This window comes from Electrophorus electricus, chromosome 1 (assembly GCF_041902795.1).
Source record: "Electrophorus electricus isolate QZ-2024a chromosome 1, ASM4190279v1, whole genome shotgun sequence".
Taxonomy (NCBI): domain Eukaryota; kingdom Metazoa; phylum Chordata; class Actinopteri; order Gymnotiformes; family Gymnotidae; genus Electrophorus; species Electrophorus electricus.
The window spans coordinates 43,196,465-43,214,505 of NC_137497.1; the positions used below are offsets into that span (position 1 = coordinate 43,196,465).

The window sequence follows — 18,041 nt, forward strand, 5'->3', positions numbered from 1 at the left end:
GGTGTTTGTGGTGTAAATGGTGTTTATGGTGTAAATGGTGTTTGTGGTGTAAATGGTGTTTATGATGTAAATGGTGTTTGTGGTGTAAATGGTGTTTTTCTGCATTTATACCAGTGACATCAAAGCAAATTTCAGAAACCTGGATGTCCCGAGGAGATGCTCCAAGGCCAAAATGTCATATGGATGACAAAAGGTGTCAAACAGTAATGTTGTTTATAGTGTGCTTGCTTGAGATTCCAGTGGCCAACACACTCACACAGGTGTGAATGCGTTCAGGCCGGAGAGAGGCACCCCTTCACAATCTGTCTATTCTGATGGGTCTGCACCTTAGATTCAACTGTGCCATGTCTTGAATGCTAATAGCTTCTGTCACACAGTCTGCAGTGCAACACTGCCTGTTCACTGAAAACCTCTCACACACACAGAGGAGGTGAGGCTGGAATACACCGTGGTACACCCAGCACCAAAATCTCAAATCCTCCTCGCATTAACCAGGTGTAAACCAAGTGCTTTATCAACCTGGCTCACGGGCTGTGGCCTCAGAACCGGAAGTCTCATTTTGAAAGTGCCCTACTTGGAACGAATCTGGACGTGAGTGCTGATCCCAGAGCAGAAAACACGGCGCGTGCTGAAACCCCGCAGCCTCTGGGGTCATTCTGGAACGTTCCAGGAAGACTGACTCGCTGGTCATCTGTAAAAGCAGAAATGATGGTGGATAAATAAGGAGGTAACAGGAGCAGCAGAACTCCACCTCAGGAGCTGTGAGTCCACAGTGGAGAGGAGAAATAACGTAACTGGCACACCAACAGGTTGACTAATAATGCACACACACACACACACACACGCACTCTAACGTGTGCATGTATACACACACACATACCCACCCACATGCACGCACACACACACTCACCCACCCGCACGCACGCACACGCACACACACACACACACATACAGCCACAAACACACATACGTACACACATATGCACGCACGCATATACATCCTAACCAGCTCTCTTGAGAATGTGGGGTGTGAAGATTAATCCTCATAGACTGTCTGTAGTTGAACTGATATTAAAGACTGAGTGTGTTTCGGAAGAATCAAGGAGCTACCGCACCGCTAGGTTAGGATTATCCATCATTGAGAAGGACATTCCAGGAAAGTTGGTCCCATCGATTTTTGTCACCACCAGGGAAACTGACGCCAAAGAAATAGTCTCTGTTGTGTCCTGAAGAACCAGCTTCTGTCCCAGAGTATCCACACACACACACACACACACACACACACACACACACACACACACACACTTACTTAAATACCATTTGGATCAATAACTTATCTGAAATGTTATGGATTGATGTACTTCAGTACAATTTTTGGTTAATGATGGTTAATTACCGGTTAATAATTGTAGAAATGTTTAACCTTTAAACTACAGTTAAAACAGACATTTCTCCACAACTAGCTACTTTAGTGAGTTCATAAAGTGTGTATAGTTTGTTTCAGTGTATGAATCTATCAATGTTTTTCATAAATAGGTAGAATTAAGGTGAAGCACTTACATAAAATTCACATCAGAATGTTAATTTAATTTTATATATTTTTACTTTTGATATTTAATTAAGTACAAGCATTTTAATACTGTGCCTCAAGAGCATTTTAAAAGCTTGTTATCAGATGTTACACTGGGTTATTTCTGCCTTTATTGTAGTGAAGGATTTGTTTTTGTTTTCCAAAGCTGGGGGCAGGACATGCCTGGCTTCGTATCCTGGTCCCCAGTGCTGGTAAAAGGACCAGATGCCACACAAACCCCTTAATCTCATCATGACACGTCCTAGCAACTTCCCAGCTCCGCGCTATAACCGCGGCGAGCCTGAGCAGCAGTGGTAGCCAGTAGTGGGGACAGTACAGTACACATTGAGATCATGTACTGTACTCGGGTAGCACGACCAAAAACTAGTGAAACAAGTGAGAAAGATCCACATTTCTAATCTACATCAAAATCTTAATCACTGCAAACAGTATGTTATTACAGGATGGGTGAAGCGGCTCTAGATCTAGGTCTAGTTTAACCTGATCTATGTATTTATGTATTGGGAGCATTCTTGTTACTTTTGCCGAGGGACACCATCAGGTGAAATTTAGCCTGTAGGAAGGGTGTGTCATCTTCTCGTGTGTTTGATATCTCCAGCACAAAAACAGCAGTGCCAGTGTCATAGCTACTGCTCTGAGTCAAATTTCAACTTTCACTCTGCAGAGTTTTACGTGTGAGAGGTCTGAGATTTTAGTTTTCAAAGTGTGAAGACGGCTAGTGGATATTGTTCCGAAGTGGAGCGAAGTGTCCGGGCCGATTATGCGGGTGTGTGGGCCCCGCGCGGCGAGGAGCGTGCCGACGGTGCTCCCGTTGTAGGATGCGCTCGCGGCTCCAGGTACGGATTGTCTGCACTTTTCTGTCTCTGCTGTGTGAAACGGCTGAGTTCACGGTGTTTCTGAGTTCAACGCTTTTACAAATGCAAATTGCTAACGCAGAAAATATGTTTCTCATCTATATATCATTTTTCAACATAATCTCTGAAATTGTGCCCCGAATTATGTGCAAAAACAACTAATTAAAGCGTGTAAATGGTGTTTAACATATGTTCGTCCTTCCATATCTTAAATTAATTCAAAATCTACGTTTATTTCTTAAAGGGACACATCTTAAGTAAAACAAACAAAGGCTACAAGTTTAATTTATGAATAAACAATTATTAAACAGAAATAATTTGAATTCGAGATCTTGCTGACGAATAATGTCAGGTATTCAGTCCTATTTCACTGATCTTGCGCAATCCTGTTATTATATCTGAAATACCCGCAAAGATGCATTTTTTCGTGCCTCGAAGTATGTCTTGGGACGTGAGATAGATAATCTAACTGCAGATCAGCTATCGATGGAAATGAATCAGAATGTTCGTCGAAACAGCCAAATTGTAATGGCTCCACATTCCTCCTGAAGCGTGGGAGAAAAGCAACCTGAACATATTTGCGCAGTGGCCGCCTGAAGGAATAATGTTAGGGCTCACATTCTTCTCTAGGCTCGGACTGTAATGATGCGTGTTTCTTTTGGTCTTCGTTCACTCCAGAGTGTCTTCACACAGTTAGCCACTTAAATAATCCTGGTGTACCAGTTCAACATATTTCTCTCAAACAACGCACTCGCAATTCCAGTCCAGCCTGCTCACTATCTAAAAATAACGATAACGATAACAACAGGCAGTAACGTGGTCTGTGCGTCAGCGTTCAATCGGCCGCATGCCCGATTTGATCAGGAATGCCTGTCTTAATAAGGTATACCTGTCTTTATATGGCGCATCTGTCTTAATAAGGTACACCTTTCTTTATAAGGTGCCAATACAAGATCTTGGGGAAAAATTAATGCAACTCTGGACAGAAATAAATGTTGTGACATTGCAGAAGCTTGTGGAAACGATGCCACAGCTAATGCATGATCATAATCAAAAGCTAAAGGTGGTCCAACGAAATATTAGAGTGTGTGACCTTTTTTTTTTTTTTTTGGCCAGGCAGTGTAAATATACATTAATATGACTTAAGGGGCATCACACATTGAACTTCTGTTCATGTTCTCTAGTATTTGCTATTGGAATATTCATGTCATCAAGTATTTGTATTTTTGGAAAAATTACCATTTTAAAAATCTTTTTCTTCCACTGATGCTTGCTAATGTTTGCACAGCAAAACGTGCATCAGACAGTGTGTTTTTCTAGTTGATGTTTCCTGACCACAGCTACTTTACTGTTTAGTGTGGCTACAATAGTTAAACAAAAGATTTGTGTCAGATGGGAGAACACAGCAAAGCGTTTGAAAGGAACTTCCTGTAAGTCAATATGTTATTACTTTGTGAAGACTGAAGCTTGAAATGTGTTTTATTTATAAAACAGTAACAAAAGTAAAACTTTTAACCTAATCCTAATCCCAGAATGTTTATGACAAAACCCTAAAATAAATCATATTTTATAACAGGTATTGGAACGCTGAAGCCCTAATAGAGCAGGGAAATGAAGGAATGTCTGCAGTATTCCCACAGTATTCCCTACAGGCTGATAAAATGCTGAAAACGGCTTGAGGCCGTTTCTGTTTGTCACACTATAGAGGTTTTCCTGGTTTTTCACAACATGGCCTACTGTAGCAACCATAAAACAAGACTTTTTCCTTCATATTCCCTCCGAGGTGTCTATTCCACACCTGACCACTGGATAAATCGCTTGTAAGCGATTTATTTATTTATTTGTTTATTTGACATTTGGAACAATAATATAATTTCTGCTGTTCAGTCAAGAGAGTGTCACCAAAAGAGAGTGAGAGAGAGTGAGAGAGAGATCTCAGTGGAGACAGGTACAGCAGTGGATTACCCAGAGACCCAAATCTTTGCATAATCACCAGCCACCTTGACATATTCCTCATTAATGCAAGGAGGTGCATTTCTCTCCTGCTGATTTAAACCCTGCTCGGCCATATCTCTACCATCGCACCTACACGTGACCTGGGCGTCTGGCCACACAGAGCTGGTGTGTGTCCTGCACAGTTTTCATCCCACAAGTGTAGCGCAGAACTGCTTTGCAAATTTGGAACAATTCATGGAAGTACTGCAACTGAGTTTAATACTGCATGGAACGCTATAGAGCCATTGTTGAATAAAGAGAAGAAATTAAAAATGAGAATTGCCCTCTTGCAGAAGGATGCTGCACCATCAGTGTGAGCGCCAGACTGGCCAACGGTCGAAGATGGATCAGCACTTCCGACATCTACTCTTCTTCTGGATTCTCTTTCTTCTCATGCATCACGGTACGAACACAAAGCGAACACAAAATGGTAAAGCTGTGGCATTAGAAGGAGTAAGTACACTTGCAAGTAATACTAATACTAATCTTCATCTACACCATCATCATCATCATCACTGTGAACCAGATAAAGCTTAGCCTACTTAGAGAGACAGCAGTGAGACCAGGGAGTAACGCACATCATCTGTCTAATCTAAAGGTAAACATGTAGTAGTTTTTGTGATCTTATTGCGTTTTAATCTTATTTTGGATATGTATGTTAAATGATAATACACAGTTTCAGAGATATTTAGAGTTACTTCTACTGGACTCCAACAATGACCCGGGTTCAAGGTTCACACCTGCGACATCAGCAGAGACACGAATGCAGATAAGAAGTGACTTTGTTATCTATTTTGGAATGAAGCACGAACAGAAGAGCGTAGCAGTGACCTGACTAAAGAACACAAACATGAGAACAACTCTGGCAGTGAGACTGGAGGTGTGGAGTCACTGTAGGATCAGTAGCATACACTCGATACAATGTCTTGGCACGCAAGAGGACGTGTCTTCACACCACATCACCGTTCACTGGAAACTCAGGGAGAGTAAGGCATAGTTGCTCGCGTTGGTAATCAGGTGATTGGGAGTGGGAAAGGTACAGTGTGTGTGTGTGTGTGTGTGTGTGTGTGTGCGCGTATACGTGTGTCTGTGTGGGTGTGTCATCTGGGCAGAGTGCCTGGTGCATCACGGCAACACTAAACAATTAGAATTCTTATGCTCATAATATCGCCCAGCTCATTAACACTCTGCAAAGAAATTCATTATTTAATACTTAAACACTTAATTTTTAGCAATATGTAATTGAAATAATTTAGCAGTATGTAAGTTAATTTATTTGGCAGTAAGTAATTGAATGTTACTGTAGTATTTGTCCATTAATTACATCTCTCTATAACAGTAGATTCATGTTAATGGTTCTGTAAATTAATGCTTAGGTGGTTAATAAATAATAAGTAATATGTAAATTAGTAATAAGTAATTATGAAACTAAATGTAACTAAACACCAAGTTTGCATGTACTTAATCGTTAATAAAGAAGGGATCAGAAGGTTCAGAATTGGTCAATATATTAATAGGTGCTTAATATTAAGTGTTATCGCCAACATTTTACTAAACACAATATACGCAACATTGTGTGATGCGCATGGAAAAGAACTTACCAGAACACAGAAAGAAAGAAGAAAGTAGAAACAGATTAAGGAAAGTGGAACCATTTTGTCCATGTCCATGTAACTCATGTAAGCATCTAGCCGTAACGCTGCCTCTGGAGATCCTCGCACCGAGGACACCTGGGAACGGTGGAACATGTTTCTGGGTCAGAGACATCGTCCCCGCAACTTCACAAATCAGCCAGCCCTGCAAATCAAGCCTGCACCCTTTATGCACACAGACCCAGGTGTCATGTTACCATGGTAACAATAGCATCTGAAAATCCCCTCAGTTCTTCAGCGGGCCATGGCTACAGCGCCCAGTGCTTCCAGGGAAGGGTGGTGTGGTGTACAGACGAGGCAGCCGTCTACAGGCAGCGAGGCTCTGCAGGCGGAGCTGGAGACAAGCTGCGCTCCGTACTGGGAGGGTTAATGGTATCAGCACTCTTCTTTAGCGTCAGTAAAGCACGTAAAGGTGGGCAGTGGTGGCTCAGTGACTGAGGTACTAGCAATCGGAAGGTTGCCAGTTCAAGTTTAAGTTCAACTGCCAAGTTGCCACCTGAGCAAGACCCTTAACCTTCAAGTACTCAAGTTGTTTTCAGTTGTAACTGTGAGGCGCTTTGGCTAAACACGTCAGCTAAATGCCCAAAACGTGAATGCCTTTAAACTGTAAGTGGAACAATATTATGAAGGAGGAAGCACCTGTCGGACTCTAAGGGTGAGCTAATGGCAGAGTTGACCATGGACAGGCTTCAGGGAATGTTTGCAAGGACTTCTGGGAGGTCAATAGAACGATCGGGGCACTTTCAGCTGCAATCAGCACTACACAGAACTTATCAGCGTCTTGTAAGCATTCATTATGTAAAATACACAGTATGTTAGTTTCACATTTTCACATGTAGTGAATGCACAGCCGAGGAGCGTCTGTGGAGAACAGGCACCACAGAAGTAGTGCACTGGCTGACCAGCTGGAAGAGACGAGAGACACAGCGTAGTTTCTGGAACAGTCTGCTGTAATTGGATTGGTCTTGGTCACTACAGGACGAGGAGAGTCTAGGATGAATCCTCTGACGCGTGTGCAGCAACTGTGGATGGGATAAGTCTAGATCCAGCATTTTTTAAATGCCCAATTAATGAGCATTGGTTTAAATCCTCAGCCATCCTGTGAGCTACCAGTACCACACTGACCCCAGATCAGATGACAAACACACGGTTAGAGTTAAATTGCACAGGCCCTGGCACTCTGTGTGTGTGTTTATTTGTTTGTTTTTGACTGCATAATTCAATACTTGAACTGCATGCTGACCAAATCTCCCACTAATATCATCCAGGTCAGTCTTGGACACTCTAAGGCAGCAGTCAGGTGGTTTTGGCTTTAGCGCTAAATTCTTGTCCTGTGAGAATCTGAAACTGTTTTAGAACTGATTCATGACGCCATGGAGAACAGCTGCAGGTTATACCTGTGGCGGCATTCCTGAACAGTTGTACATATACATACATTATGCCTGTTAAGCTGTAAGTTCCTGCTGACTTAATTCTCAGAGAGACCAGATCCGGGCTGGCCTGTTTGGGGGTTTAAAGGTATCAAGTGTCACTACCAAAAGACACCAGCACAAGTGCGTTAGAAAAGAGGACTGAGAAGAATGCAATTCTAAATCGAATGCTGCAGCTGGCAGAGGAATTACAGATGAACCAGACTGCAGCTGTTCTCTTTGCTCTGATCGCGAGACACCTGATTCGTCCTACAGGCGACAGGAAGCACATTAGCGGCCCGTGGTGAGTGGTCCTGCTATTAGCTGTTGCTCTTAATGCCTGGTTCAGAGCAGGAGCTTCTGGGAATTTCTGGGCTTCAGTAGGAGATTCCAGCTGAGGTTCTCTGGTAACGGAGACGGTGCTTGACGTTTCCAGCAAGCTGCTGTGGTGAGACTATGAAGAATGCAAAAATACACGCGTGAGGTGCGCTGCATGGTACATGTGTTGGATGTGACTCATTTGGTACAGGAAGAAAAACCATATTTCACAATGATGGTAACAACTCGCAGATAAACACACGCCCACCCACTAACACACACACACACACACACACACACACACACACACACACACACACACACACACACACACACACACACACACACACACACACACATTCCAGAACAGATTCTATTGCACTGCTATCACAGCCCACTGCTCTTTAAGATGAGTGTGATGACACAAGATCAGGAAACACGCTGTCGTCATGGTATCCAGACTTTACCTCTCCACTCACATACCTCCTGTTCTTTGTTTTCCTTTGTTCTCTCCCTCTCTCCTGCTCCCTTTCCTTATTCCATCGCTCCACAGCCCATGGCCACTTCCTGGTTAATTCCAAAGCGGTCATGCGTGACAGGCTGGACCATTGGACACTGCGGGACGGGGTACGCGTCCCCGTCCTCGCCCGGATGACGGTGTGCGTGGACGTGCGCGTGCTCACGCCGGGCGAGTGGATGGCCTTCAGCTACACGTCGCGGCGCTGGTGGTCCTATGACCTGGCACTGCAGGGCGACGACAGGGCGCTGTACGTCTGGTTCCTGGGCGTGCGCCGTCGCGTCCGCGTCCATTTGTCTCTGCTTTCCTGGCACCGCCTGTGTTTGCAGTGCGACTCCCTGCGTGACTCCTTCAGCCTGGAGGTGAACGGCAGCATCGGCGCCACGGAGACCACGGTGATGGCCGGGGCGATGCCGGCCGGCGGGGACCTGCTGCTGGGCTGGCCGCCATGGGAGGCCCCGCCCGGGGGCAGGCTGGCCGGCGTGGAGCTGTACATGTTCCGCATGTGGGGTGATGTGAGGCCACACGCGCCCTGCGAGGATGGCACAGTGGCTGGCTGGGACTCGCGCTTGTGGAGCGTCTCGCGGCCGTGGGCCATGGCGCGGGACGACACGCTGCAGTGCGGTGAGTGGGCAGCTCCGCTAGACAGACAGGCTCATGGGCCAATCACAGTTAAGATGGAAACAGGTCAGGGCGAAAGGCAGGCTCAAAGCAGACAAAATATTAAATTTAAGGTCACTTTACTGATAGGATTGTGGAGCTGGTTGTGCTCTGTGGAAATAACTGTAATGTTCTTAGATGATGATGACCATGTTCATAAGTAACAAAAAATAACTAAAGTATTATTATGTGGCAAACTATAATAAACTAGATCAAACCAAATCAGTAGTAACAGTAATATAAACAGGACATAAATTATTATTATATACATTATTATATTATATAAGAGGTGTGGGCAGTGCACTAGTGTAGAATGTGTCTCTCAGACAGTGACATCGCCACGTATTTTGCAGAGAGAGGTGTTTTCTTTTCAAAACAATCTATAATCTTTATTAACAATCTATATAAAGCTGGGAAAGAATTTTAAAATTTGGCAGTATTCTCCTCAATTTTACTGTGCAACTTTTGTGAATCTGTGTGAAGTTGAGGAAGTGTTGCTCTGGTAGTTAACACACACTCGGCACGCACTCCTCTCTCTGTCTAGCCAGGATGGCTTGCATCTGAACATTTCTACGGCCAGATTGTGGTCCCTGAGCCTGTACTTGGTCAGCCTGTCTCTGTCTGACATAGATTCATTCGGTATTCTCCGATTAGGGTCTGACAGGTCTGTAATTTGGACCGAGGATTGGTACCGTCGTCCCAATGTTCCAGATGAGTGTCTTTTGCCTTGGTTGATACTTTTAACTGTGATTGGACTTTGGTTCACAGTGCTGGAATGAGACTGCTGTGTGTTAGGGGTCGGTCGGTTAAGTTAGTCTCAGTCCAGCTGACAGAGCGGACTGGTTGCAGCCAAACTTTTAGACTTTTTATGAATGTGTAAAGTCGATGAAAACTTTTAGTATACTTCTGCAAATCTCTGCATGCAGGGACTCTGTGGGATGCTTGTCCCATCTAGTGTAGCCACGTTTAGAAAGTCAAACCCATACTTCACTTCCATACAGCGCAGTAGGCACAATAACGTTATCAAAAATGCTGCACCAAATTTTAATTGCGATGTCCATTTTGTAGAATTTTTTTTTTTTTGATTACACAGAAAGGTCTTGGTGCTTTGTCTTTTAATGTGTTCACTCCAGATCAAAGTTTCTTGAGGTGCTGACATCCAGCTAATCATAATGTAATGGTTGCTCCCAGGCCAGGTGCCCGGTTTCCTGAGTCCTGCCTCTTTACTGGAAATTTAGTTTGGTTTTGTCCACATTGACTGTCAGGGCCTGGTTCTGACAGAACAGCTCCAGCACACTTCCATGTTGTTTAGATTGAGTCCTAGTAACACTGCTAACCCATTTATATAATAGCTGAACAGGATGGGACTTTTAGCCATGACTCACCCCACACTCCCTACTGAAGTATTCTGTCCTTTTGTGTCTAAGTTTGGTTCTACATTTATTATTCAAATGTATACATTTGATGATGCCTTATAATTCACCTCCTACTCCACACTCCAGAATGTGAGCTGCAACGCTGCTGGCCCGAGTGCTGCAGACGTCTTTTTGCATTAAACACAGATGACAAAGGTGACACTCACATACAACCTCTACGGTGAACATGACAACACGTTGAACATTTGACGACTAACACATACACATGAAATAGTGATGACACAAACCACGTTGTTTGCATATATCGACAGTTACACAAAGTAGCGACAATGACCGTCAGGGTGCAACCACTGACAGGGGTTTAAATAGACAAACATTCAACAGAAACCCTACGCAGGTGTGTGCAGGTGTGTGCAGTCCCGGGGGGCGTGGTTACAAACACACATGTGAATCCCCCAGCATGTGGCGGGCCGTACCACGTGACTCGTAGGGGGGCAGAGTCTGGTATGCCAGAATATGCCATAAAAACATATTCTGTTTGACTAAGGTGTGTAGGGTGTAAATATAATTTACAGTGATTTGGTTTGTAATAGCAGCAGTTACAGTTCAGAGAACCTAGATGACGCTCTCAGCCTGCAGGACATGTGCATGCTTCCGTCTCTCTCTCTCTCTCTCTCTCTCTCTCTCTCTCTCTCTCTCTCTCTCTCTCTGCCATGCGTTTTGGACTTCGGAGTATTATTTTTAATTTTTTTTGTTCTTTTCATCTGAGTGTTTCATCCACTTCTCAGAATGGATGTGTGGGCCATGGCGGTGATATCTGATTTTGGTTTGTTCTCGCTGTGCTTGGCTTCCTGTAGACATGCCCAACCTCTTAGTCCACGCACGGATCAAACGCTCCAACGTCTCACTCGGCACAGGGGGTGAGTACAGTGTCGTCTAAAGCGTGTGTGTATGTGTGAGTGGTTTGGGGTTTTACAAAGACCTTTGGGTTTGCATTTTATGTAAAATAATTCTTCTAGAAACATAATACTGTGCTTGTATTTTTGCATATGTGACAATTACACCAGTTAAATACTGTCAGCAATACCAGCTAATCCACCCACAGCCTGTTGTTAAAACTGTAAAACTGGTTACCTGTGAAATACTCCTCTCATAGGAAGATGTGCTACCTTTGAATTATGATAAAGATCAAACTTTAATTTGTAATTCTCTTACAGGGACTAATAATACAAGTGGTCTCCCAGTCACAGGTACACACACACACACACACACACACACACACACACACACACACACACACACACACTCTCTGTAGCCCGGCTCCTCTCCTAGATAGTATACCAGTAAATGAGTCTTACTCATTACTACTATTTACTCTGTGTGTGTCTGTGTCTCTGTGTGTATTTTGCTGTGTCAGTATCTCTCTGTGTGTGTGTGTGTGTGTGTGTGTGTGTCTCTGTCTGTGTATTTGCATGTGTTTGTGTTTGTGTATCTGTGTGCATGTCTGTGCCTCTCTCTCTGAGTGTGTGTGTGTGTGTGTGTGTGTAAGTGTGCACGCGTGTGGTTCTCTTCACGTAACATTTATGCAGGATCTCGAACCTTCTGTAGTTAGTGTGACTGTTAACCAAGCAGCACTGGGCTTGTCTTTCTGACACAATATACAAAATCTAATTCTGTTTTTTTTTATCATCTAGCCAATACCACCTCAGCTGCTACTGTCAATGGCAGAGCTCCCAGCACATCTTCCTCTCCACCTACCCCTGCTGCACCTGAAACTGCGGCTCCCACTACAACTACCCCTCCACCCACTGCCTCCACCCCCCCCTTCACCCCAGTGTTGTCCACCGTGACAATCTCGGATCTAACAAGTTCAGCTCCAACCAGTCACAGCGGTGCAAACTCTCGGGCCGTGCAGCCAGCCTCCTCTTTGCTGGCCCAAGCCACCGGATTCCTGCAGGCAGTTGCATCTAGTGCCTTATCCACAGGTACAGCAGTCAGACAAAACCCCCTCAGTGTCTTGTAATTCGACAGGAAAAACTAGGCTGGGTCTTTTTGTTCTACCACAATAGCAGTGTAGAGGCAGGGAACGGATATCCGCTTTCTCATTGTCTGCCTCTACAGTGCACTACTAGTAATGTATTGTTGGACTCTTTGCTGACTTAGTTTTAGACTTGGTTTTAGTCTGATATTGGAAAAGAGGAGCCTGAAAACTGTGTTTTTGTTCAGCCTGCACACTGTAATACTGATTAAGGAAACAGAAGCACGTTTACAAAGGATGTGTCGCACGAACCTTCCCAACAAGAAACAGAAACACGGGTTTGTCTTTGTAAATGGTTTCCATCTCTCTTTGTGTTTGCCAGAGTCAGCGGTGATGGTGAAATGTGACTTTTCCCAGTTCTGCGACAGCACAAGTAAGCAAAGGGACACCTGGTGTTCATTCTGTCACTGCTAGGCTAAGTAAGTAAGTAAGTAAGTAAGTAAGTAAGTCAGTAAGTAAGCAAGTCAGTAAGTAAGTAAGTAAGTAAGTAAGTAAGTAAGTCAGTAAGTAAGTCAGTAAGTAAGTAAGTAAGTCAGTAAGTAAGTCAGTAAGTAAGTAAGTAAGTAAGTCAGTAAGTAAGTCAGTAAGTCAGTAAGTCAGTAAGTAAGTCAGTAAGTAAGTAAGTAAGTAAGTAAGTAAGTCAGTAAGTAAGTAAGTCAGTAAGTCAGTAAGTCAGTAAGTCAGTAAGTCAGTAAGTAAGTCAGTAAGTAAGTAAGTCAGTAAGTAAGTCAGTAAGTCAGTAAGTAAGTCAGTAAGTCAGTAAGTAAGTAAGTAATTAAGTAAGTAATTAAGTCAGTAAGTCAGTAAGTCAGTAAGTAAGTAAGTAAGTAAGTAAGTAAGTCAGTAAGTAAGTCAGTAAGTAAGCCAGTAAGTAAGTAAGTCAGTAAGTAAGTAAGTAAGTCAGTAAGTAAGTCAGTAAGTAAGTCAGTAAGTAAGTCAGTAAGTAAGTCAGTAAGTAAGTCAGTCAGTAAGTAAGTCAGTAAGTAAGTCAGTAAGTAAGTAAGTAAGTAAGTAAGTAAGTCAGTAAGTAAGTCAGTAAGTCAGTAAGTAAGTCAGTAAGTCAGTAAGTAAGTAAGTAAGTCAGTCAGTGAGTCAGTAAGTCAGTAAGTCAGTCAGTAAGTAAGTCAGTAAGTAAGTCAGTAAGTAAGTAAGTCAGTAAGTCAGTAAGTCAGTAAGTAAGTCAGTAAGTAAGTCAGTAAGTAAGTAAGTCAGTAAGTAAGTAAGTCAGTAAGTCAGTCAGTAAGTAAGTAAGTAAGTAAGTCAGTAAGTAAGTCAGTAAGTCAGTAAGTCAGTAAGTAAGTAAGTCAGTAAGTAAGTAAGTCAGTAAGTCAGTAAGTAAGTCAGTAAGTCAGTAAGTCAGTCAGTAAGTCAGTAAGTAAGTAAGTCAGTAAGTCAGTAAGTAAGTAAGTAATTAAGTACGTAATTAAGTCAGTAAGTCAGTAAGTAAGTCAGTAAGTAAGTAAGTCAGTAAGTCAGTCAGTCAGTCAGTAAGTAAGTAAGTCAGTAAGTAAGTCAGTAAGTAAGTCAGTAAGTAAGCCAGTAAGTAAGTAAGTCAGTAAGTCAGTAAGTAAGTCAGTAAGTCAGTAAGTAAGTCAGTAAGTAAGTAAGTAAGTCAGTAAGTAAGTAAGTCAGTAAGTCAGTAAGTAAGTCAGTAAGTAAGTAAGTAAGTCAGTCAGTGAGTCAGTAAGTAAGTCAGTAAGTCAGTCAGTAAGTAAGTAAGTCAGTAAGTCAGTAAGTAAGTCAGTAAGTCAGTAAGTAAGTCAGTAAGTCAGTAAGTCAGTAAGTCAGTAAGTAAGTCAGTAAGTAAGTCAGTAAGTAAGTCAGTCAGTCAGTCAGTCAGTAAGTCAGTAAGTAAGTCAGTAAGTCAGTAAGTCAGTCAGTCAGTCTGTCTGTCTGTCTGTCTGTCTGTCTGTCTGTCTGTCTGTCTGTCTGTCTATCATGTCTGTAGCATCCCACTACTGGATGGTGGTGAGTGTTGAGGTGTTGCCAGGAAACAGGAAGACCGTGCAGGATGTCCAAGCCTGGGTCGGTACAGAAACACTGTCATTTGTTCAAGTATCCTCTTTCTTTTAGGAATACACTTGGCGTACCCTCTCTGTTTACAGCGACTGTCAATGTTAGTTCTCAGATGTGTTCAGCGAGTGTGGTCTCAGTGAAACACCAACGCCAGACGCATATTCAAATGAGACTTCTGGAACATCAGCGGCTCCTGGCTCGTGCCAAAATAACTCCACAGGCAAATCCCAGGTAACTGTTGGTGACACAGAGCACATTCAGAACAAACAAGCAAACAGACACAACCTGACATGCTTTTTTTTTGTTAATTACAGATCATAAAAGTGGATTGCGAAGTTAAGGAAGATTTCACGTAAGCCTCAAACATAAAAAGCAAACGTTATGAACTAATAAAACCTGACAAGGATTCTTAGCGCTAAGTAAGCTAACCAAGGCTAAGCTGCTGCTCCCTCCACCACAGCAAGACGAACTGCACCGTGCTTGTCGGGCGGAGCCAGGAGACAGACACATGCTCCATCAGTCAGCTCCTCCAGGAGAGCAGAGACCACTCCTTATCCGCCCAGCTGCTGGGTAACGTGCGCAGAGTGGGTGCGTAAAGACCTGACCTTCCACCTCTGTCTCTAATTAATTATTTATGGGGTCAATAAAATTGATGAATAAATCATCTACCAATCACGCACAACCATGCTGGGCTTGAGTGGCCCACTGACTGTACACACTCCTGCACGGCTCCGTGATTTGTCTTTGTAGGACTGGACCCCTGCCTAGATGACCTGGTGCTGCCCCCTGGAGATGGCTTTGTGCACTGCAACTCTTCTGTGCCGTACCAGGACGTGTGCGTTGCGGAGGCGCCCATCAACATCACCTGGTATGATGCAGGTTCCTCGTGCATTCCTCCTTGCGTTTATACCCGTCCTCCTGCTCAGACAAGAACCTGACGGGAATGCACTTTAGGTCTAGTAGTGCAGAACTCCTGCCGTCAATGAACTGTTTTCTCTGCCAGCTCGTATCAGAAGAGTTTCCTCCCACAAGGACTGGCTGACGGGTCGGTGCCGTCCTGCAACGGTGAGTATTAACCACCAGCCCCCGTAGCGCACTTCACCTTAAAGGATGCTGGGAAGCGGTGTCCATTCAAGGAATTAAAGCTTGGATCGTATGCTGTTGCTGGACTTAATGCTGTTGTTGGACAGTACTCTAAACACGCCACATCCCTGTGTCTCAGGTCAGGAGCAGCAGTACTGTCACTGTGACGCTTTCTGTCAAGACCCAGGTAAGCGCCCCCTTGAGGACTTCAGGCTGCATGCTTGTAACGTGTGTGGTTTATCGCTCTGACTCCATCTGTGCATTTTAGGAGCATTTTATGCCTTTAACCTGAACATCATCAAGCCTGATGCTACTTTCTCAGACATCACGAACATTGTGAGTACATAATGATGGTATATGGCAAATGAAGGCAGACTGACAGACACAGAATGTGAAATGCTGTCTGGTTTTATGCTCTGTGTTTTCACCCACTAGATCACACAGCTGGATTCTCCCTGTAATTCCACCATCGTTCCAGAGTGTGTATCCCACTCGCAGCACACACACATGCAGTGTGTTCTTTGTGTACATTACTTTAGAACATCCTATCGGTGTAATGTGTAATTTTCCCTCCACATAGGTCTCTATGTAATAATATTTCCACGGTATTCAATTGCTATCAGGTAAATATTAACCCCACTATATAATCAATCTTTGCACGTTTTTGATTTGTTTCACATTACTTCTGTATGATTTCTGAGAACCTATGTTTGTTTGAGCATAGGGGGTCCACATACAGTGTTATGGCAACGGAACCAGGTAACTTTTAACCCTCTCCAGGATGTATGCTCATATGTGAGTATGCCTTCCTAGTCTAAAACAGAAATGGCTTTCTCCCTTTCTCTCTCTCTCGCTCGCTCGCTCTCTCTGTATTTTAGGCTGTACAACTGTATGGTGGCTCTCCAGTTGAATCAGCCCGTGGATACATGCACTGTGAGCAGGGCACTGGTACCCCTGCTTTCCCCCAGGTCCTCTGTCTCTTATGATGGTGTCCTCACTAGGATCGGTGGGTGTTCAGCTAACTCAGTTAAACAGCTGTCAGCTGGGTGAGTGCTTCTCACACAACAGCAGTGATTTTTCTTCTGCACTCTGCTCAGCTCTGTGTGGTTCGCGCAAAATCTCTGTGGCTGATCTCTTCAACTCCACCTTTACTTGGGTGAGGGCAGATCTTGGTGCACAACAAATCTGCCAACATTCAAATTTCCTGGATTTCAGAGAGTTTACATGGTAAGTGCTGTCATCAATGCTTAAAGCACCACTTGATTTACTGGGGTCATACCGGGGTCATACTGGGGTAATATGACCCCCAAATGACTGTACATCTTTCATGTTTTGACTCATTTTCACACCATATTTCCAAATAATTTCTCAAGAACATTAAATTCAGCATTGATCTCTGTATTTCTAGAGTATTCTAGTTCATTGGTATGTTGAACTCTAACCTGCTGTATAGTACTAGGATGTGTTCTATGAGTAAATGACAAAGCACTTTTGTAAGTCCTTCTGGATAAGATCGTTTGCTAAACGCCGTAAATGTGAAAATTTGCCTTTCCACAGTGGCGAGGGTCAGGTGTTATCTGTGCTTCTAAATGAGATCTGTACTGCCTGGCCTTTCCCGACTGGACCTGACCCAAACCAAACCACACCCTTCAATAATTCAGAACCCAGGACAGCTACTCCCAGCCAGGCCACCGTAGCACTGGTCACCAGCTCTCCTTCAGAGCATAGCAGCTCACTACGGAGTGACACGTTTAGTCCTGTAGTAAAACCTTTCAATACGACAGTTACAGCACCCATTTCCAGAGAACCTCCAGTCAGTAGCACTCCCGTGTTATACAATACCACAGTTACGTTAGCCAACATTACAGATACTACAGGGGCTCCACTCGGTATCCCCTACACACCGCTGAACATATCACTCAACACAACTGTCCTGCAGATCCATTCCACAGAACTGCCCAACTCCACACATGCCCTGAGAGAATTACAACTAGTCTCTGCACCATTTACAACACCACAGCCAAATGTTACACAAAAAAACACCACCTTTTTTTCACTGTTAACTGCAGACTTTAACAAAACCACTTCTGAACTGAAGACAGCACTGTTTAATACAACTCCACAAAATACATTATATATCAATATAACAACTTCATTAAATAGTATAACGGAGCTAAGCATGCCAACCAACACAAATGCAACACAGTTTAATTACAATGCAACAACACTTTCACAAAATATATCACATTCAAATCTAACAGTAACTCATATAAACAGAACGCTCGCAAACTCCCATTTGAACACAACACTCACAAATGCTACATTCACAACCCCAACATTCACAAACGCAACACTCACAACCCCAACATTCACCAACACAACTTTCGCAAACGCAACACTCACAAACACAACTTTCACAAACACAACAGTAGGTCCGAATGCTACAACTTTCGCAAACACAATGCAGCCTAAAACTACATTAACACAGTTTAACACAACAATGCCATTTAATAACGTGACAGCATTGAACAT

At 43.6% G+C, this 18,041-nt stretch overlaps 1 protein-coding gene across 2 annotated transcripts in view; it reads left to right on the forward strand.

Annotated features, from left to right (window-relative positions):
* Positions 1–1,954: 1,954 nt before the first annotated feature.
* adgrg2a (adhesion G protein-coupled receptor G2a) overlaps positions 1,955–18,041 on the forward strand; it is a 25,461-nt gene continuing 9,374 nt past the window's right edge. For both annotated transcript variants that reach the window (XM_081721159.1, XM_081721155.1), the window contains exons 1-21: positions 1,955–2,427; positions 4,734–4,843; positions 8,373–8,960; positions 11,230–11,292; positions 11,590–11,622; positions 12,067–12,357; positions 12,733–12,783; positions 14,359–14,435; positions 14,532–14,657; positions 14,741–14,778; positions 14,887–15,014; positions 15,177–15,294; positions 15,430–15,491; positions 15,649–15,696; positions 15,778–15,845; positions 15,945–15,988; positions 16,090–16,132; positions 16,234–16,268; positions 16,388–16,515; positions 16,607–16,736; positions 17,067–18,041. The exon at positions 17,067–18,041 is cut by the window's right edge and continues 899 nt beyond it. In XM_081721159.1, coding sequence (XP_081577285.1) covers positions 4,738–4,843; positions 8,373–8,960; positions 11,230–11,292; positions 11,590–11,622; positions 12,067–12,357; positions 12,733–12,783; positions 14,359–14,435; positions 14,532–14,657; positions 14,741–14,778; positions 14,887–15,014; positions 15,177–15,294; positions 15,430–15,491; positions 15,649–15,696; positions 15,778–15,845; positions 15,945–15,988; positions 16,090–16,132; positions 16,234–16,268; positions 16,388–16,515; positions 16,607–16,736; positions 17,067–18,041 — 3,152 coding nt within the window. In that variant the 5' untranslated portion in view covers positions 1,955–2,427; positions 4,734–4,737. The remainder of the gene's footprint in view (positions 2,428–4,733; positions 4,844–8,372; positions 8,961–11,229; positions 11,293–11,589; positions 11,623–12,066; positions 12,358–12,732; positions 12,784–14,358; positions 14,436–14,531; positions 14,658–14,740; positions 14,779–14,886; positions 15,015–15,176; positions 15,295–15,429; positions 15,492–15,648; positions 15,697–15,777; positions 15,846–15,944; positions 15,989–16,089; positions 16,133–16,233; positions 16,269–16,387; positions 16,516–16,606; positions 16,737–17,066) is intronic.